General features: G+C 35.8%; 2 protein-coding genes and 1 non-coding gene across 3 annotated transcripts in view; 2 read left to right on the top strand and 1 right to left on the bottom strand.

Moving 5' to 3' along the window:
- The window catches only part of LOC120637607 (nuclear transcription factor Y subunit gamma-like), an 81114-nt gene extending 62400 nt beyond the window's left edge, over nt 1-18714 (top strand). The window contains exon 3 of the mRNA XM_039909488.1: nt 15399-18714. Within this exon, the coding sequence (XP_039765422.1) occupies nt 15399-18623 (3225 nt within the window). The 3' untranslated portion in view covers nt 18624-18714. The remainder of the gene's footprint in view (nt 1-15398) is intronic.
- Nucleotides 3122-3194, top strand: Trnak-cuu. The gene has a single exon. It is a non-coding gene; the product is annotated as a tRNA-Lys (tRNA).
- A 1252-nt stretch (nt 18715-19966) lies between the features above and the next one.
- Nucleotides 19967-21779, bottom strand: LOC120637865 (uncharacterized protein C1orf131). Its single transcript, XM_039909906.1, has 3 exons — nt 21396-21779; nt 20456-20643; nt 19967-20041 (listed from the first exon to the last, which is right to left on the bottom strand). Exons 1-3 carry the CDS (start codon nt 21649-21651, stop codon nt 19967-19969), a joined length of 519 nt encoding a protein of 172 aa, XP_039765840.1. The 5' UTR covers nt 21652-21779.
- Between the last annotated feature and the right edge of the window lie 617 nt (nt 21780-22396).

Below are 22396 nucleotides of genomic sequence, written 5' to 3'. Positions count from 1 at the left end.
AGGACTTATTTGTAGTGGATTTAAAATAAAATACTTACATAGTAAAATGTTCTTACTAGATTCATATCGATGTCCAAAGGCTCTGTGGCCCCAGTCCCAGACTAGGCCGGCCGAGACTGCAAATCCGCCACTTAGTATAAGGTTCCACCAGTGGCGTGCATAGAGGGTATGCACAGGGTATGCAGATGATACAAAATGAAAAAAATCGCCAGTACAAGTTATAAAATACTCAAGCGTAGGCTTTTTATAACCCTTACAAAGCCTATCCTTAATTTTTTTATCATTCTTACTAGAGATTTTCTTCATTTTATATCATCTGCATACCCTCTATGCACGCCACTGGGTTCCACCTACAGACCTACTTTCATGAAAATTGTATTAAATTATTACCCTTTAAATGGTTTTATACAATTAAAATATTAAGACATTAACGCTAAGCCGAGTAAAGTAAATAAGGTCGTGTCACAAGAGCAGCGTATTACCGGATTACAAGCGTTTACTAGTTCGCGTCGTGTCCTACTTTCATTTCGTGATGGCTTAACCTGATAGGGGATTTTATATCCCGACGACGATGGAGAGATTTTATTTGTTACTTAAGCCTTGATATTTTATTATCACTGACGTGTAAAAGTAAAAATCCCACCAACCCATTGCATCAGTATTGAGGTCTTACTCCTAAAACCCTCTCCCCCATATGAAAGGAGCTTATTTGCTATCTAAAGACCGTTAAAGTGAGCAGAATGATCCAACCACATAAGGTTGCTTTTGAGATATTTGGGGCCTTAGAAATAAATGCGGCATAACGTTAGAATATAATTATATTTTTTTATACACTTCAACTGACAGGACCTTCCAAATGTCAGAGAAATTGCATTATATGTTTTGAAACTATTTTGGGTTGGATCATATTCGTTTAAAAACATAATAATTGTAATATTATGGTGAAATCAATAGAACGTCTCTTAGTGTAAAGGAGTTCTGCTTAATAGCAGCAATATTTGTCATATATCCTCATTTACGACCTAAGGCATTTATAGCGCCGATATAAGTAGTCACGAAGTCTACATATTTATTATAATTACCAGTTAACAGTCCTTTGTCGATAGTTTGAGTTATTAGTAAGCGCCACTGTGAATCATCACGGTGATCTTTTACCATTAATGATAACTATCTAAGCCTTATAGTTTTTTTAAGTGAAAAAGCGTGAATCTTTCAGTTATTTAGGTACGAACGCGTAACTAAAAGATTGAGGATTTCAGAGGAAGAATAATCTTTATGCAATAAGTATATAGCTTCGATTTTTTATTAGTTCGCAGTAAATCACAATTGTTTGGTATTGTGGCTATATGCTTGATAAAAAAACCAGATGGCGAAAGATATGTACCTAAAGGCTGTCTTAAAAGAAAATGCAGAACATTATCTTGATTTCGGCTGTGAGTGCCGAAACCCGGTAAATGCACTTTTTGTAAGGACTGCAATATATATTTTCGGCCTAGAGATAACTTGAAGAATCACATAGAAAGACAAAGTATAATTTAAGGAATTTTTTAAGCTGAGATTTTCAACGTTCTGAATCTGAAACTGCTCTTATCTATTTCGGTCACATGACCTCGCGTACGACCGTACGATCGCTGATGACCCGCTGAGTCATCAGACCAATAATAAATAAACTGTCGCGGCTACGATTCCGCGTCGATCACCTTCACGTGGTGTACCTTCGAATGCATTTTTACGACACACTTTTCCGCCTGCGTTAATAATATTACCTTGAAGGTTTATGACTTGTGCATAAGATGACGGTGCGGAAATTTACGGATTGCAAAATCCTTTAACTAATTGTTTATGCCCCTTCCAATTTAAAGTAGCGTTTGACAGCCCAATTAATGAGAAAGGCTATTGGCTAATTAAGGTCACGCTTCGACGCTTGATGAGTTTAACATAGGGCAATACGACGCGGTGGGTCGCAGAATAATATTTGTAATTGTACTGGACAAATTTACTTATCGGGAGATTTGGGTGGACGAAGTAGCGGAAAACCGTTAGTATACAGCCATATTATTTTGAGTATTATTATTATTTTTTTCTCTCTGCACCCAAACTTAAAGAACAAGGCAGTAGCAGATAAAATCTAGAACATTTCTATATATAAAGTACCTATCTAGAGCTTTGTTTCGTAAATCATAAATTTTTATCACGCGTGCCCGTTTCCATATAAAGGGAAATATGTTAAGGAAAGTTCCGCATGAATGGCCATATTCCTCACATACTAGTGTAATAACACGCTTTTCCTCGTGTTAGTGGACGCATTCTTGTGTTAGATGAAAGCTCAACTCAACCTTGAAGCTTTCGCAGCGACCGACCGGTTCTAAAGAGGAACTTTAAAAAAAGACTGCGCGTGCAAAGTTTTTTTTTATGGCCGTCTATGTCGGCTTTAGCTTTTTACTTTTTGGTTTAGTTAATAACTAATAAGTACTCAATTTATTTAGAGCAATCGCTTATTCTAGGCTTAGAGAGAGGTAATAGCGCCAGCGTTTTGTAGTTACATATGCCCATAAAGAAAATTTGAACGGCATTTATGCATTAATATATATTTTTTGTAAATATTTTGTATTCTGTTTCTTGTTATTTCTATGTAATTTACCGTTAATTTCATTTATGATTAAGCAATCCTTGTGTAGATATAAATCTGAAAAAAAGAGTCACACGATTTTTGAATTCGCTATACTAAATGATGTCCAGCCGTGGACGATGATAAAGCTTCAGGCATATATTAAACGATTAATAGTGTATTATATTAGGAATGGCAAAAACAGTTGTAACCTAGTGGTCAAAATTCGATGGTTTATGCATATAGATTTATATTTATATACATACATATAATATATATATATATATATATATATATATATATATTATATGTATGTATATATATAATTTTTTATTGTTTTTCAAAATTAAATGAATTTCGCTGTATGTTTTTTGGCATGGCTTTATTTTGTACCGATAACTCAAAAGAGATGTGGTCTGGGCCTAAAATAATTAATTGACCCTGCAAATATCGGGCAAGTTCAACATACGTTGTTGTTCAGTACGAATGTATTATTTCCCAGTTATTATCACAGCCCGGCTAGCTCAGTCGGTAGAGCATGAGACTCTTAATCTCAGGGTCGTGGGTTCGAGCCCCACGTTGGGCGAAAATCATTTTATTATTTTTTAATACATTTTATTTTATATTTTATTATTCTAAAATCTTAACTTTCAAAGCAATTATTACTGAATATATCTAAAAGTCGAATAAAATTTATTAAAATATGTATTTTAAAAACTTATGACATTTTCTGTAAATGACGATCTACACATATAGCAGCATTCGATATTTTCGCTCTGTCTATAATTTAATATATTATGTTGATTATAGCTTTATTTCGTTGAGCAGACGATATCTCCGAGATTATACTAGGATTTCACAGGGCGCTAAAGTCGTAGTGTAAAAAAAATCCGACTCACTATCATTGAAGTACGAGTATATTGATAAAGTCAGACCCATATAAGTTTTAAAGTAGGTACTTACCTATCTAACTTTAATAATAAGACAACAAACCACAAGATGGTTCCCTTATAAAGTAAGTACGTACCATACAACACCACAGAATGTCTTAGAGTATACTAGATTTTACAAAAGAGTATACCAACATGAATGTTGCTACCTGACACATTGATCGATGCTTATAATTTAGTTAAAACCTTAAATTTGCCTCGTTACTTTAGCCAGTGGGCAGTACGACTTCGGATCATTAGCCACAAGGTTGTGGGTTCGATTCTTGGGTTGTCCCAAAATATTTTACAGCAACACGGAGAACACGCGTCTGTGCCAAATATTACCTTTAACATGTGAGACCGCCAACCTGCATTTGAGCTTGGTGGGTATTTGCCATGCAACCTGTCTATCATAAAAGTGAAGGCCTGCGCCCACCTGTGGGATATTAATAACCTAAACATGATGGTGATCAACGTAATCTCAATAAAATAATAAAAAGTTCCACGCTGAGACAGTAATACGCTGTTTATTAATTATTGAAAGTCGGGTGGGACCGTTTATACCGACCACCCATGTCGACGGTTTTCAATTCATTCACTATAACGTTTGCCTGCGAATTTTGCGTGTATTTATGTTAGTCTTTTATTTATTCATTGATTTTTCATTTGTTTACACTATATCGAATAATCATTATCATGATTAGAAATGTAAAAAAACCGACCAAGCGCAAGTCGTATTAGCGCACGATGCGGCAAAAAAATCATCTCTGTGGTCCATACAACAGATATGATTTTTTTGCCGCATCGTGAAAAAAAACAGAATAAAATAAATATATAAGGGGGCTCATGGGAGCCCCCTTATGTATTTATTTATTACCTCTATTATTTATTACATCATCCATGAAAATTTCAACTGTCCAACTATCACGGTTCATGAGATGCAGCCTGATGACAGGCGAACAAACAAGCAGACGCCAGAGTCTTAGTTATCATCATCATACCCAATACCAGTCCACTACACGGGTATCCTCCCACAATGAGAAAGGTTTTAAGGCCGTAGCTCCACGTGGTGGCCGTAACACCACGCTGGCCTGGATTGGTGGACTTAACACGCCCCTGAGAACATTATGGCATGCAGGTTTCCTAAAGATGTTTTAGCACGTGAAGCAAGTGATATTTCAATTACTCAAAACGCACATAACTTAGAAAAGTGAGAGGTGGGGGGTGGGATTCGAACTCGGCCCCCCGAAATCGAAGCCAAAGCCCTAACCTCTGGGCTATCACAGCTTCATGGTCCCGTAACTCCTCACTGGCCGGGTTATTGCGCTTTTAATTAACCTTTGGGTACGGAACCGTAACTGAACCCAAAGGTTCAGCCTTTGGATACGGTTAGGGTTCCGTACCCTATAACCCGGCCAGTGAGGAGCAGATAACTTATGTTAACCGAAGTCAAGTTATGCAGAAAATCTGCCGCATTTATAAAGTTGTGGGGCTTCAGGAAATCACGAGTCCACCTCGTGCTCTGAGGGTAGAGGACGCGCGGTAATCTGATTGTGCCGTGATTTCTAGGTCTTTGTTAATTAGTGGCAATTTCTACACATATTGCGCCTACAGCCTTGATACCCTGTTCTTAATTAAGTATAGGTATACTTACCTATACAACTGTATTGACTATGTTATCCATGCTAATATTATAAAGGAATAGGCTCCGAAAGTACTGGACCGATCATAACCATTTTTTCAACAATAGGAAGCTAAATTATCACGAAGTAACATAGGTTATAATTTATTTAAAAAAATTAAGTGAAGCTTATTAAAATAATGTAACCCGAAATAGCAAAATGTTGCCTGTAGAATTCATTAGTTGGCGTGCGCTGAGAAGACTATTGGTAATATAGGAAATATATCTTGTACTAAGTTTACAGAGTGAAATGGGTCTTATCTATTTTATGTTTAAAGCTCAAATTTGCCTAAATTTTTTCAGCTAGGACTTTTAGCAGAACTAAGCTAAGTAACTAAGTAAACTAAAGTACATTTTAGATATTTGAAAACGATTCCTCGATTACGAGTGTGCAAGTCTTGTACTAAAGCTACAGATGTTACGGTCCCGGCCCAGTAACCGCGACCGCGGGCGCTACGCATCGCAGGGCACGTGGGCCATAGACCCACTGAGCGGTAGGTACCTGTATAGTCTTGCACGGAACCTTCGATCAATGATCTACTAGATATACAGTCCAACAGAATCTTAGACAAAAATGGCAATCACACACCGAAGAGGTAGAGTTGAGCATTTTTATCATCACCCGACGTAAATCACACGTACTGATTACTGACTGTGGTAACGAGATACAGATCCGCCCATGTGTCCGACTTTTCTTTATATCTACTTAAAAGCGCAGAAGGGCCTTCTTCTAAACTCATTGTAAATTAACAACTCTTCTTTTAAAATAACAACACAAGTCAGTACAAACACAAAATTATTATATTCCTCTAGTATGTATTATATCACAATAATAATTATTCCAATCTATATTACTAATTATCAGTATTTCAATAAAGACTATCATAAAGTAATTTGTTTAAGTTAACAAACAGCGATTCGTCGCAAAAACGGCGCGCTGGTTCTTCCCGCCTCTCGCGAAAAAAAACAAGATGGCGATCCTTTTCCCCGCTACCTATGGAGGGTAGAGGTAAGGAGGATCATCTGTGAATATGAAAAAGTGTCGTCAAAATGTATTAAATTAGGATGGCGCCACATTTGCACCAAGGTAACTCTTAAAAGAAGCGCCAAATATAAATATTGTTAGAGTAGGCTTGAAAAATAAACAAGGAAGTAAGGTTATATTTACCACAATATTTTGTACAACGTAAGTTGTTGAAATTCTCAATAATTAACTACTTTAGTCGATAATGACATTAAATTTTTTAACTCGGCATACTTCAATTCATCTACGATTGCTACATTCATACCATACCCTGTGCATCCACCAGCGCCATTGTGGAGGATTTTTGAACTGTTATTTAGCGCATACAACTGGACACTTTTTCAACTTTTCTCCCATATAAGATGACTCTCCTTACCTCTACCCTCCATACCATAAACGCGACGCTCCGCTAGAGTGACTTTGACAGGCCGTATTCACTATAAACTTTGAAGCGCCGTCATACTTATAGTTATCTGTTATCTGTCTAAGCAGTGTAAATGACAACGTAAAGTTACATAAAGGGTATTAAGCACCTGGCTTCAGAGGATACTCGTTTACTTTGGTGTCATTGCCAAAAGGAAAATCACTGGAGCTATTTAAAAAGCATTTAAGGCTCATTATATTGTCGACGACTATTAATTTGTATATTGTATTCACTCTCACGTAAATATCTATTGTATGTAATAATTATATTATATATTTAATAATTATGTGTTAACTAGTTTGTGTATTAGTATGTAGTTATTCACATGTGTGTATTTAAAAAAATTGTACCACCAGCAGCCTGTTCTTTTTTCCTAATTCAAAGGTTGCCTGGCAGAGATCGCTATGCGATAAACCGCCTCTTGTATTTTACTTCTCTATTCATGTTTCTGTTTTTATTTTATGTTGGTATATGTTAAAATTGTGGTATACAAATAAAGTGTCAGCTCCGACGCACGCATTCGGAACTTTTAACTTTCGTCAACTCCTTCAAATTTCGAACTCGCTCTGCAGTATGTACTCCTGGTACCTATCAATAATCATAGAATACTAGCGTACCCAGCCCGCTTCGCCGGGCTAGATTTTGCTTTATTTTATTTAAACAATAAACTTACATCATAAAATTTTTAATTTAAGTCTCATAATATATTAAATCATTTATTTCTCTCCGTATTCATTCTCTTCTATTCTCTTCTCGAGCGGGTGAAGATCATTATCTACACGCATGTACACCCAACAATAGAATATCATCATAGTAAATAAGCTGTATTTGACAGTTTGACAGTTCAAAAATAGGAGTGCTCCGATCGTCACCAAACTTTACGGGATTACTCGCCAGGCCAATCCGGAGATTCCCTGAAAGTTTCATTGAAATCGATCCAGCCGTTTCGGAGCCTATACGGAACATACCCACACACTTTCTATTTTATATATATAGATAGATATACATAAATACTTATAATATACAGATAAACACCCAGCCACTAAAAACATTTATGTTCATTGCTGGTCTCATTGGCAAACTAACGAAATAAGTTCTCATATCGTGAGACGATCATCAGATCTAGTATATTATTGATCAAAGCACAAAACCTTCGAAGACGATACTTGTTACCAAGTACTCACGCGTGGTTAAAGCGTCTGCGGTCACGTTTCCGGATCGCAGAGTATGTGAATGGCCATGTTCCGAACAATGGAGTCCGATTAATATTTTTTTTATTTTATCCTACGCATCTTATAATATGGGCCTATAATTACTATTAGAAGAAAACAAGATGGAATGGTCTCCCTTCATAAAATAAATATACTATGACAATACACATATCGTGTTAACTAGTTATTTACAATTTTTCCTGTATTTTTTTGTGGTGTACAATAAAAGTGTATTCATTCATTCAATCATATCGCCATCCAGCTCCAATGTAAGCGTACTTATGGGTACTAAGATGACGGATTAGTATTTTTATGAATAATATATATATAAACACCCAGAAACTGAATAACATTCATTCACACAAACATTGTCCAGTTGTGGGAATCGAACCCTCGGCCTTGGACTCAGAAAGCAGGGTCGCTGCCCACTGCCCCAATCGGCTGTCTAAATACGGGGTGACTTTTTTTCGTCGTACATTAGTAAGGTACTATTTAATTATAATAATAGTAATAATAATAAATTGTTTTATTAACCACAATAAATTACAACTAGAGAGAAAAGAAAAAAAAACAATAATAATTTAGGAGTATGCTGCATCGTTGCAGTGAACGGGTCACTTACTCAGAACCGTGGACCTCTGTACCGCAGAACCGTGGCAGTAAGTACCTGCCTAGGCACACTGCAACGCTGATTTTCCGAGGGGACCCAATTATAATGAATGAATGAATGAATGAATGAATGAATGAATGAATGAATGAATGAAAATACTTTTATTTCACACCACAAAAAGTAAAAAAAACAGAAAAGTATAACAAAACAACGTACCTATACAATTTGGCGGCCTTTTCGCTTCATAGCGATTTCTTCCAGGCAACCAATGGCGAAGATAAAAAATTCAGAAAATAGTTAGGTGCTGCATTTATACATATACCGATAAAATAAATATTTATAATATATTATATAAAAAAATATTTATAACTAAAGACAAATAATTAAATTACACCTAGACAAATAATTATACCTAGTGTTATGTGTACAAAAATAAGTCAACAACAAATACCTTTCAAATTTCTTGCAATTACATGGTAGGGTTTTGACGCCCCTCCTTTTGTTTGTTTACATTTATTAGTTTTGCAACTTGCCTACTTATTGGAGTGATCAAGTAACGTACCGATGGTACAATAAGTTACTTTCTTCGTGCCGTAGAAATGTGTCTGTCACGCCGACCGATTGCACGTTCCAGTGACGCCCGATGAATATTCAAGGCCTTAGATAAAGAAATGAAAGTTCCTTCGTGCACTATTAGCCGTCTAAATACTAACTCTTTTGGTTCATCATAAACCTTTTTCTTTTTATACCCGGCTTACATATTTGAGTATATAGAATAGACGGGGTTAAAGTTCCCCTATTCTCTGTGGACACGTTATTTTTATCCTTTGTCAAGTGATGCAATCGGGGGATTTAATTTTTATCTCCTGGCTATGCTATCCGTGCTGGTCAGCACAGGGGTAAAGTTTCTGAATTGTACGTTCCTACCTGATTATTAGACTTCCAGCAATAATTTTCAATTATACCCTTGAATTTCGCGTAATAGAAAATACGCGTAATAGAAAAACGAGAACAGTTCAAAGTGCACTTGTAATGTTTGTTTACCAACATTTCGCTGACATCTTAATAATAATAAGATGACAACGTGAATTTATATAAACAAAATAGTCTTATTACTAGGTGACACCGGTCAGTACAAAGTACAAAGGTCTTTAAACGTAATTAATTAACAACTTTGTTTACATTTTTAATTGACCGCGTGCCGTTTCAGTAGTTATGCTTGCTTACGTCGGCGATATCGTACTGCGCCCGCTCAAATTGTTTGCAGTACTTCTCACGCTATTAAATTCTATGGACACTATGGGAAAATAAATAAATAGGTAAAGTTTTAATTCATTTATTCATCATTGGCACTACAGCCCTTTGTGAGCCCGGGCCCGCTCCAGTCGCTTTCTCCACCTATCACTAACCTATCTTGAAGCCATTTCCGCTAGTTTCGTACATGCCGAATGCCCATGGCTTGTGCTGTGTTCAACTGGGTCTACTCTACCTATCCAGAGCAATATTTTCCTCCCGACCGATCTCCGCCCATCAGGCTGTGTCGTTATAACCATTTATTACAATAGTTACCAGCTATTGCCCGCGGCATTTTAGTTTATCATGAATCCTGCGGGAACCATATGTTTTCCCGAGATAAAAAGTTTGTTATGCGTTAATCCAAAATACAATCTAATTCTATTTTAAAATTCAGTCAAATTGGTGTAGAAGTTTTTGCGTGATAGAGTAACAATATATATATGGATAATGGATATACTTTTATCTTGTTTGTGAAGTTGTAACCTAGTTTAATACTATTTATTTGCATGCGGTGTTTACCTATAAGTAGCTGAACATTTTGTCTTCATACTGTATAAGCAAGTTTAAATTGTTTTTTTTTAAATATGAAGCTGTCGGTGAATCAAAAAAAAAAAAAAACATCCATCTATACATACAAACTTCTGCATTTATAATATTAATGAGAAGTAGGATATATCACAGGTTTCCTCCCGATATTTTCTGTCACTGTTATAGCCAGTGAAAAGTATTATACTGACGGTAATTGTTTAAAACTCACATTCCGGGGATCGAACTCGGATCCCCCGCAAGCGAGGCCGCAGTCCACGTGGCACTGTGCATGTAGTGTAGCAAGCAAAAACTAGTTTTACCCGCGTACCTAATATTTATAAATAATAATTACGTATTAACTTTATTACTAAAGTCATAAGCCATAAAAGATTAAAAAGTAAATTAAGTAAAAGTTGTTGCAACGAGTTTTTTTATAAATAACTATCTTCTGCCCGCGACTTCGTTCGTCTGCGTGGACTTTAGAATTGGGTCTAAAGCTCCGCTCGTTAACAATTTTAAATTTTTCCTCGAGAACTACTTAAGGAATCGGAACAAAAGCCTATGCCTCCTATGTTCTCCAAGTCAAAGGCTACATGCATGCTAAATTTATGCGTGTCGATAAACACATGGCCAACGTGGTCGATTACGGTTTAGACCCTTTCTTAGTCTGAAAGGAGACCCAATCGTTGCAGTGGTCTGGTAAAGGGTTAATAATATCTATATATGTAATAATGTTATGTTGGTTTGTGTACGCTTCAAAAACTCAAAGTTCTGCACCGATCGAGCTGAAATTTTAGCATGATACATAATCCGAATTAAGGATTGTTTTTATCTATTTTTGCATCAGCCACATATCCGCGACAGTACAGTTTTCTTTAACGATCGGTGTACCAGTGACCGCACCATCTGCCGAAAGCGAGAAAAACACTCGCTGACATATGTAATGTATTCTTTGTTTTGTTTCTCATTTCTCAACCATTCCATAAAAATGTGCCACAGCGAAGAGTGGTAGGGTACAACTAGTTGATAATATAAGTACAATTCCTTACGCTATCCCAAACAAAATGCCAGCAGGAATGATATGGTCTAGGGTTACCACCCACAGAGTGCAATCGGATGTTATAGTTTGGTGACAGTAAATAACACAAACCTGTTATCATTAAAAATTGGGCTCATTCAACTTAACAATCTAAGCCGTCAATTCTTAAAATAAATGCTTTATTGCCGCTCTCGATAACAGTTTCCTGATACCGTTGACCCCCTTATCGAAACTGTGACGGACGTTAGACATTAAATATCGGCATCTACAGTTTGTTTATTACGCCGATCATCATAAAATTCAATCTTCTGTTACATACCTATCTATCTTTCTATTTTATGAAAAAGTACGTACCTACTTATAATAAAGCTGAAGTTTGATCCAGCGCGGTATTCCCTGGAAGTATTTTAAAAATTATTAAAATACTTCCAGAGAATACCGAGTTATAATAATTTAATATTTTATAGAAATGCCTTTAGACATCATCATACTACCGACTACAACGCCGGGTCTCAAAGGTGCACCACCTTTGATAACATTATGGGGCACTCTCAGGCATGCAGGTTTCCTCACGATGTTTTAGCTTCACCCTTGAAGCAAGTTATGTTTTAATTGCTTTAAACGCATAACTGGAAAAGTTAGAAAGGCGTGCTGGGAATTAAACTCTGTCCCCCGAAAGTGACGTGAAATCCTACCCACTGGCCTATCACCGCTCAGGCGAAATTAAATTTTTAAAGGCAGAAAAGTTTGTATGAAAGTTCGTAATTTTTCAAGTTATATCCATGATGATTGACAATTGAAAGTAAGAAAACAAATTTATTTGTTCAGTAATTAATACAAAAAGGAGAAAAAGATGGAAATTAAAAAAATCTGAAATTAAACTATGTCACAACTAAACCTATTAATTGCACTCAAATGCGGCAAAAACAAAATGGTTGCGACTGAGCGTAGTGAGATTGTATGGAGGGTAGAGGTAAGGAGAGTCATCTTATATGGGAGAAAAGTTGAAAAAGTGTCCAGTTGTTGCGCTAAATAACAGTTCAAAAATCCTCCACAATGGCGCTGGTGGATGCACAGGGTATGGTATGAATGTAGCAATCGTAGATGAATTGAAGTATGCCGAGTTAAAAAATTTAATGTCATATCGACTAAAGTAGTTAATTATTGAGAATTTCAACAACTTACGTTGTACAAAATATTGTGGTAAATATAACCTTACTTCCTTGTTTATTTTTCAAGCCTACTCTAGCAATAATTATATTTGGCGCTTCTTTTAAGAGTTACCCTGATGCAAATGTGGCGCCATCCTAATTTAATACATTTTGACGACACTTTTTCATATACACAGATGACTCTCCTTACCTCTACCCTCCATATGAGATTGAGATTGATATTTAGGCAGATAATTAAGAAAATACAGAAACCATAAAGAAAAGTAGAGTGTTTCTCCAACAGGCGGTTTGTCACTTCATTCTATTTAGCAGTTGACAGTAATTATTTTACCTCTAATGTTCAAAACGTTTAACCATGAAATGGAGAAAATGGGAAAGTTCGTGAGCTTTTATCATTTCGCCGGTGTTAAGTGAGATGTGCCCGGGGCGTTTTCATTATTTTTGGACATAATCCACTGCATGCAATCCAATGGCCACTCCGCTCTCATCTATCACAAAACAGAAAAATTCTAAAGATTGTTAAACTTTAAAATGATGTTGGAAAAGAGCAATCTGCTGAGTTTCTTGCCGGCTCTTCTCAGTGGACTCTGCCTTCCGAACCGGTGGTAGAGTCACTACAAACAGACCGACTTGACGTTTCAAAAGTGCTTATTAATTAGGCCTACTTGAAATAAATTAATTTTGAATTTTGCAATAATGGCTGAATTTTATCCTAGTTTGTTAGATCTCGCTAAACTCAGAATTTATTAATCTCAAACAAAATCGAAATTAGACTCGGGCGAAATTCAAAATTCATTTATTTCAAGTATGCCTAGTTAATAAGCACTTTTGGAACGTCAAATTAGAAGTAGCATTAAAGACATTCAGCGCACATTTATGTTAAACACTACGCAGACAATGTCAAGAGGAGAAACCAGTATATTTAACCACTTGACATACAAGGTGGTCTTTTATGTTTTGCTGGCCAAAAGCGTGCTACTCTCGGTCTTGACATTTCGTTTCACTTGTGCGTGGTCTATTGAAATGTCTTCAGTCTTTTATGCCGTTCGGTATCCTTCTGATGCTAAGCATTCATATTTCCCTCACTATGTACTACTATAGCAATTCACTTTAACTAATGTTAAACACGTGAAAACCACTGTACTACTTAATAATGAGGAACTGAAACTGGAGGATACGACAGTTTTTCTAGGAATAACGTTAGATTCTAAACTTCAATGGGGCCCTCATGTAAATAATTTATCGAACAGGCTTAGTTCTGCTGCCTATGCGGTAAAGAAGATACGCCATATGACCGACGTAGAAACTGCGAGACTGGTTATTTTAGTTACTTTCACAGCATTATGTCATATGGAATTTTACTTTGGGGTAATGCTGATATTAGCAATATTTTCGTGCTGCAGAAGAGGGCTGTTCGTTCTATCTACAAAATGGGTCCGAGAGAGTCCTTGAGAGATAAATTTAAATATTTTAAAATAATGACAGTGTATAGGCAGTACATATTTGAAAACTTAATGTACGTTCATAAAAACATTTCTAAATTTAAGAAAAAATGTGACTGCAATAATTTAAACATTAGAAGTAAGAATAAACTTACAGTGCAATATACTAGGTTACAAAAAATTCATAATTCGTTTAAAGGAAATTGCATACAATTCTACAATAAACTACCAATTGTCATCTTGGAGATGTCTCTTAAAAAGTTCAAAGTTTGTATTAAACGTAAGCTTATAGAAAAGTCCTATTATAGTATAAAGGACTACGTAAACGATAAAAAAGCTTGGGTGTAAATTATTGCTCTAACCAGGTTGCTCTTCTAATAATTTAAAATGACATTGTGAGATGGTGATAACAAAAAAAAACACCCGGCTAAGTTTGTTGTGGGCTTCTTCTTAGACCAGGACGCGTTTGGAACCCTCGTAGCTTTAGTTTTAAGTTTACGAATGTGGTTATCTCCATCTTCTCACTACCGTGTGGTTCTTATGTACGCATCAAAAGTGCCAACTGTGGGCCTACTTGAATAAAGATATTTTTGACTTTGACTTTGACTTTAGCTTTTGCCTGCGACTTCGTCCGCGTTAGTTATTTACATTAGATTTTTTGTAGGTAATAATTTGACTTACTTTACTTTGGTAGATATTTAAATCATGTCGTTCATAACTTTTATATTTAAAGGCTTTCAAAGCGCGCGCCAAAAAAAAAAAAATTTGCTACTTTTTGTTGCATTTTTGCACTTTTCTTATGGATCTCTTAATTAAAAATATGTATCTAGCCTATTTTAGGTAATTCATGATAATTTCGCTTTTTTCGTTAAAAAAAATGGTCAAAATCGGTCCAGTAGTTTCGGAGGCTACTTTGTAAAAACAAAAAGAAGTAGATATAGAAGTATAGATAGTCATGAATTGAAAATAATTTTATAGATGCAAGAACACTGCGGAACTCCTTGACGCACAATGAAAACGCGACTGCAAATCATTGTACGAATTTAAACATTTCAAAATGGCGCCATACTGCCGCTATATTGTTATTTTTTTTCGCAAATGCGCGCAACGTCATATGTCTCGTGGCCAGCGTGGAAATTGCAGCAACCATAGCTACATGGCTATTCTGCGGGATAAAGATTTTGCCAAAAACAATACCTTCCAACAATTTGGAATTTGAAAATATGTTGTGTCGTGTTGTTTCGTCTATCAATCAGCAGTGGCTCTATGTGTTATTTATTTTGCATAGAGACCGTTCGTTTAAGATACTCTAATAGTCTACGTTTTATTAGGGAACAACAAATCCAGCCAAACGAAATCTTTACAAAGCGAATTAGTAAATGAAGACAAAAATAACGCGATTTCTTTTACTAACCAACTTTTTTTTCTTTCCAGATGGATAGCAGCTCAGAAGCGATGGAGCTAAGACGGGAGCTGGACGCGGTGAGGAGCGCTCTACAGCAGCAATCTGAATCAGTCTTGAAACAGAGACACCAGTTAGTCGAAGCTAGTCAGGCACTCGCCGCGCGAGACAAAGAGGCTATACAGGAAAGACGCCTCAGACAAGACCAGCTAGCGATTGTGCTTCGATCGTTAGTTTTGCTAGAATCACGGCTGAGTAGAGAGAAAAAGCAAATCAATGTCTCACTGAAGCAAAAAGAAAAAATAATAAAGTCTCAACAGGAAGAAATCGTGAAACTAAAAGCTCGGAAGTCATATTGCAGCAACTGCCAGCAAATTCTCGGGTTTACTAGCGAACAAACCAACATTGAAACAGATCCAGAGTTTCAGAGCTTAGAGAGCACGGATTCTAGATTTCAAAACAGTTTTGTACGTAGTTGTAGCTATCGGGAGAGAAAAGCAACACCGGCGTTCCAAAAGAATACTAGGTTAAGTAAAAGCTTCCAATTGCCGAAGAACGACATTGTTTATGGGAACTCTAGTTCTAGCGAAGAGGGAAATACTGCAAGCGTGAGTAGCAAAGGAACCTTCATTAAAAATAAACAAGTATTTGTCAGAAGAGATGTATTTAGGAGATCTAGGAAATACTCGGGAAGGAAGAGTAATGGTAAGAACAATGATAATTTACAAAAGAATGTTTACAACAACCAAGTAAACAGCAGTAGCGCGGAAGAATGTATCAGTATGCCTTTTCAAGTTAATCACGAAGATACCGACATTACAGCTAACCAAATAGCAAATGACATACGAAGAGCATCAATGAAAATAGATCAGCTGATTGGAGAAGCTGCTAAGAAAGATTCCGAAAATACTCAAAGTGACTCAGATAGAACTTACTCCACAAAAATGGAAAGGATCCGTGGAATTAAAAGGCAAGCCTCTGATGAAATTAAAGCCAACCGGCAAATCTTTCTTAGTAAAGTACTAAGTGACGAAGGTGAAGAAAAACCTTGGTATTGCAATGTAAGCGATCCAGAACAAGAAAATGACTGTCTAGACCAAAGAGTGTCGCTTAATAATGCACAATCTAAATCCACCGATGATATTTTAATGGTGGGTCTTAAAAATGGAATTCTTAATGCTGAAGTTATATCAGCCAAAAATGAAGTTCTTTGCAACAACATACTTAAAAACAGTATCATTGATAAATTAAATTCTAGTTTTGATGATAAGAATAATAACACACACGATAAGGACATAGCTGCTGCAGAAGTTAATGAAAATTGGTATGCCAGTACTAGCGATGCTGATGATACTCCGCCTAATGAAATATATAAAAATAATCCAGTATTGGAATGCGTTAATCAGATACTACTTCAAAATTCTTTAGACGATAGTAGCAATGATAATTCCAAGTCAAGTGAAACGCCAAGTCCAAGTCCTAAGGCAACAACGAAGCGGGTGCAGTTTTCTACATTAAACAGCATCTCATACGATGATAAGATTCGAGCCAATATTGGTAATAATCATACATTACCAAGATCAGACAAAAGAGCTAACAAGATAGTCAAATTCAGTCTAGAAACTGCTTCAGAGCATAGTTACGAGGTACCTAACACTGCACAAGGCTTCCAATATGAGATACAAAGCATTTATAGTAATGAATATGAACCTATAATAACTAAAAGTGCGGAGCAGAAGCCTTCACCGGTTCCAAGAATGGTTCTAAATTCCGAAAGATCAACTGTTCCTAAAATAAAAGGCTCTATAGTCAAAAATATTGCTGCAAATATTGAAAGTCGCCACCTTATGAATACAATAGATCCAAAATTGGATTCAAATCTTGGTTCTATGAAAATATTTAACAAACGAAAAGTGCCACGAACTCCTCCTGCACTGCCGCCTAAACCAAAGAATTTGTCAGCTAAATGGAAAGCTGAGAACTCTGTCAGACCAGCGATAGAGCCATTAGACTCTGACGCCGTTGCGGCTAATCAACGGGTTGCAGATGTTAAGACGAGAAACGTGGGGCAAGTGGCCACTTTAAAAAATATTGAACCGGACTACTGTTCCATTTCTGAGATAAATGTTCCAGTAGTCAGTAATGGTAAACGGGAAATATTACTAACGCAGCCAACAGTTGAGATTCATAATGAACAGTACCCAATTCACATAACGAGTCAAAGGAACAGTGTGGCTAAGGTAGTATCTTTGCCTAGAATACAGAATAAAATAAGTGACAAGGACATACCGAAACTTCCTCACGTCACTGAAATCATTATTCCGGACGAAGATGAGAAGCCGAACGAAGAACACCGTCCTTTTAATCAAACGACTGAAAGTTACTTGGCAAATTTTAGCATGCATGTACTACAACCAAAACTGGATCCTAGAGGTTCAATTCAAATGGGAAATACTGTATCTTCAATTCTCTCAGAGATAAACAAAGGCGCTAAAACTGGGAGCAAACAGATTAACTTGACGGAATTGGATAATCAATTCAATCAAGTGCCTGCAAAAAACATTCCGGAGCCCCGGAAAGCTGAATATTTAGACGATATAGACAAATTTGATCTGTCGCAAGATTTTGAGGAATTCAAAATAGATGATGAACTAGGGAGTATTGTAGCGGAGGAATATCGCATAAGCTCTGGGAGCAGCGATGGTTCATTGTCTGACGTAGTGACAGAACAACTGACCGCAATACCTGAAAAAAACGTTCAGCATAATGCAGGCAACAACAATAATAACAACGAAAACAGTGATACATTTCATGAGTGTAACGAAAATGTGAACAAAGTGCTGTCAAAAAACGCGAAGCTATCCAATAAACCTGATCTCTTATCGAATATAGAAAACGTTGAGACTGAATCAGTTAGGAACTCTGATATTGAGTCCAGTAACTCCTCAGGGAGTAATAGCGGATCGTATAATACGGTTAAATGCGAACCTAGAACGATTCTTAATAATAATGCCGATGCAAATTTGAAGAGAACTAAAGGAACTTTTGATTTCTTCCTGGAGACGTCTGGTCTTAGTTCTAAATCTATATTTTCGCCTAACAAAAACTACCTTGGTTTAAGGCCCCCTAGTGCCAATCATAAGAATGTATTGAAACCCAAGGACATTAAAATGAGAGTCAAAAATCCCATCGCAACGAACAAAATCAACGAGAAACCTATGACGACTGCAATTAAATATTTTGAGCCTTATGTATAAACACAATAAATGTTATTGTTTAATGTACCTTTTATTATAATTTACTTATTAATTTTAATTTTATTTATTGTAAAAAATAAAAAAAGACGAACTTGCCTGCATAATATTAATTATATTTATGTTTAGAATGTGTGCTGTAAATATTTTAATAATTATACAAAAATTTGAATAAATATATAATAATTTGAAATTACAAACTTGCGTGGTATTTTCATTTGATCCTTTCCGTTGACCAGTTGGCTTCCTTCATAAACTATCCGAAAGGAATTCTTTGATAGTTTCAACACAAAAAAATTACCATTTTCTACTTCCACAAATCGCCAGAGGTACATTCAATCGACCAACAAACATCCTACTAAAATAGTCTTATTAGGAGAGAAGGTTTTAGAGCATAGCATACCACGCTTCCCCAAAGTGAGTTAGTGCTTTGATATAGTTATAATAATCTTGACTAACGACGTGCCGACGACTCCGCAAAATTAGTAACTTCGTGCTGGTACCTACTGACAACTTTTTATCCAATAGCTAACACTTCTTGGCGTTACACGGAAAACGAACTTAGAACGAACGAGGCAGGGGAAAATTAGCAGTCTGTACTGAGGTGATAGTATATAAAATTGTGTGTGTATAATAGTATAATACTTATCAATACTACTTCTATTTTTAATATTACTACTATTGACAATTTTTTTCGTACTTTTCATTCCTTATCACAAATAATGAACGAAAATATTAATAGGTAGGTTACGGAACAAAGTGAAACGGTAGTAGGTTCCCGGGACTGTCATTTACGATTGACAATGTTGATTGCTAGTGTCTATCTGTTTGCTTAGGAACTATGTTTGGCTCAACCTTGACTTCACCAATCTTGATGAAATTTCGCACTAAGATTAATATTAATATATTCTTTGGAGTGAAAAAAGGTTTTGGTGCTCGCTAGCAATGCAGTTTAATATTACTTCCGGATGCATTCCCAATAATCCTGTCATGCAAATATATGTGACTGTGAAAAGGCGGGGAAACACCACTTCATATTATCTGCCACTGCCCTGAACGAATTAGAATGCATATACATCTAGGATCAAAACTATTGTATGAAGAGAAAAAGTTTTGGTCCTCCTATGCAATGTTTATAGTTTAATATTACCGCTGAATGCACTTCAAATAATCCTGCTGTCTGTCATTATGCAGTGGAAACATCAATATTTTATTTTCCACTAGCCATTTCTCGCCATCATGATGGACTATTATTGATAATTTTTTTGAAAAATTACCTACCTATTGAAATATCAGTTTGTAGATTAAAAATTAAAACTAAAATAATTACTAAACTTTTATTGAAATTAAATAATTTTTTGTTTCTTTTTCTTCTTTCCTTTAAATTTACTATCATCCTTTTTCAGATCTTTTTTCTGAACCTGTAACAAATTATGTAGAGTTTTAGTATATGTATATTCAACAAACACACTTTAAATAAAGACAGGCACAGTATTTAGACATAAATTGTAATTCATATCAAATGTACTAACTACCTAGATTACTACTCCTCAAATTTAAAAAAAACATAATCATCTATACTTATATTAGAAAAGTTTTCATGGACAGATGTTTGTTACTCTATCATGCCAGAATGGCTGGACTTATCTGGATGAAATTTGGCATGTAGGAATAGCACACAGGCTACTTTGAATCCTTGTCGAATTAACAGTTCCCATGAGATAGATTTCTTTTATCTTTCACAGAGCAAAAGATCAAAATTTTTTTTTATATAGAGTATAAAACACGCATGCACACCAAAATGTGCCTTAAGATAAAGGCAAATAATACCATACCTTTCCATAACTACTCAAAAAATGCCCAACATCATTATTTGCGCTTTTCTTTTTCTTCTTGGTGCCTGTACTCAATATACTTTTGGATATCATCATTTTCCTCTCATCATCCTTTGTCTGTTTTTCCAGTTTCTTTCTTTCCATAAGTTCTTTGTAATTAACATATTCTCGCTTTGGTGGTTTAGCACCTGAAAAATTATTAAGTTACAAGCATCCATTTGAATGTTTTCAAATCTTAAAAAATGATAAACATCTTTTTTCCAGATGCTCCCATTTCAGTTTGATTAGGAGCTGGCTCTAAAGGGTGTGGTTATCACTGTTTACAAACACAAGTGGCTAAACACCTACGCAACAGGTTAATGCACACAGGACAGCACTTTGTAGGATGTGATTTCTGCATGCCCTGCATTATGTTGCTCTGTTCATTGGCGATGGTTTTACAATGATTTGTTCATCAATTACAATCATTCAGTAAACAGTCTGCTTCCTACAAATATGTGAAATATATAAGTTAGTTAAGTAACTATATAACTCTAGCAGTTATTTGGAGCCCTTTACTGTATAAGCGGCAATGCTATGGAATGCACTCCCTGGTGACATTCAGCATTCTAAGTCCCTGACGGTTTTTAAAAGCTGAGTTAGGAGGCACTTTTTGACACAAAAAAAAAATTTAACACTGTGTTGGTATTTATGTATGTATATATTTATATATATTGTTATTTTCACTATCTTCTTCTTCTTCTTCTATGTATTTCTTAGTGAATAAATCTAAATAATTATTTGTATTGAATTGCGATTTCCCATCTCACAATATTGTCTTATCATGTTAGATTAGCTAGTCTGGAAGTGATAACTTTTAGTGATAATATATTTAAGTAAGAGTTTGCTGTTAAAGTTACTAAGCAATTTAATAAATACCCAGTACCGAAAACTCACTAACCTAGACTTACTGCCAATGCTATTTTGGCCTGCTCTTTTTTTGTTGTATCGAAACCAGACATCCCAAACTTTACAATCTCGTGGCGAATTTGCTTTAAATCCAAATCACGCTTTGAAGGTAATGTTTGTTTTGAATCAACTTTGCTATCTTCCTCTACATGCTTCTTCTTAGGTTTGTGCGCTTCAAATTTAACCACTTTAAAATTGTTCTCTGCGTTTCTCAAAGCGAGCGCTGCCTTTGTTAAGACAATTGACATCGTTTTAATGCAGTTGAAATAATTTTATTGCATTAACATTATTTTTTAACCAAAATACAATAAAACTTAAAGTTTGGAAATGAATTGGCAGGTTGGTAACCTAAACACAGACCTAAACCTAAATCATGAACAGCTGTCTATGTTGACAAGTGACAACACAGACCAGCACCTTAATTATTTACTCTTCTTAGCCAGCACCACACACCAAGCTATACCTAAATATGTGTCCCTATTATTTAACGTTCATATTAACTTGACGCGTGAACTGATGGGCATTTAGTGCTGCACTTTTCAATATGAATCTTTCATCGTTGGCACCTTGTGAATATTTTCCAGTTCCATTAATATAACATTCTTGAAGACCTGTGGTGATAATGTGGGTAAAAAAATTAACCGGGGCGCTCCAATAAATATGTTTTTCAACCTTTTTACAGTAATCAGAATAATGAAAAATTAATAAGTTTCGGTCTCAGTATAGCGTCACGCATAGACTGTGAATGACGTGCAAGTAACAGATACACAGATAAAGTGTGAGTCTATTTTAATTGTTTTTTTTATACACAATAACCCTACTGCTAACTCTAAACTTCTAAAGCAGATTAAGAGTCTGGAGTTTGATAGATTGATACGAAATACCCACAGAGTAGCTACTTACGTTACTTTGTATACGTTATCTGTGCGTATGCCAAATACCGCGCAAATGCCTAAGAAAAATACCGAATGCCCGTAGACAAAGAAGTACCTA

Source organism: Pararge aegeria, chromosome 4, assembly GCF_905163445.1.
Source record: "Pararge aegeria chromosome 4, ilParAegt1.1, whole genome shotgun sequence".
NCBI classification, from domain to species: Eukaryota; Metazoa; Arthropoda; class Insecta; order Lepidoptera; family Nymphalidae; genus Pararge; species Pararge aegeria.
The sequence above is the reverse complement of the archived record's forward strand: the minus strand, read 5'-3'. Positions and strand labels throughout refer to the sequence as shown.

What these genes read in the sequence shown, in the direction of transcription:
- LOC120637865 (XM_039909906.1), bottom strand. Translation starts at nt 21,651, where the DNA reads ATGTCAATTGTCTTAACAAAGGCAGCGCTCGCTTTGAGAAACGCAGAG. An exon ending in AGCATTGGCAGTAAGTCTAG is followed by an intron (nt 20,644 to 21,395) that starts GTTAGTGAGTTT and finishes ATAATTTTTCAG; the next exon opens with GTGCTAAACCACCAAAGCGA. An exon ending in TTTTGAGTAGTTATGGAAAG is followed by an intron (nt 20,042 to 20,455) that starts GTATGGTATTAT and finishes AATTTGTTACAG; the next exon opens with GTTCAGAAAAAAGATCTGAA.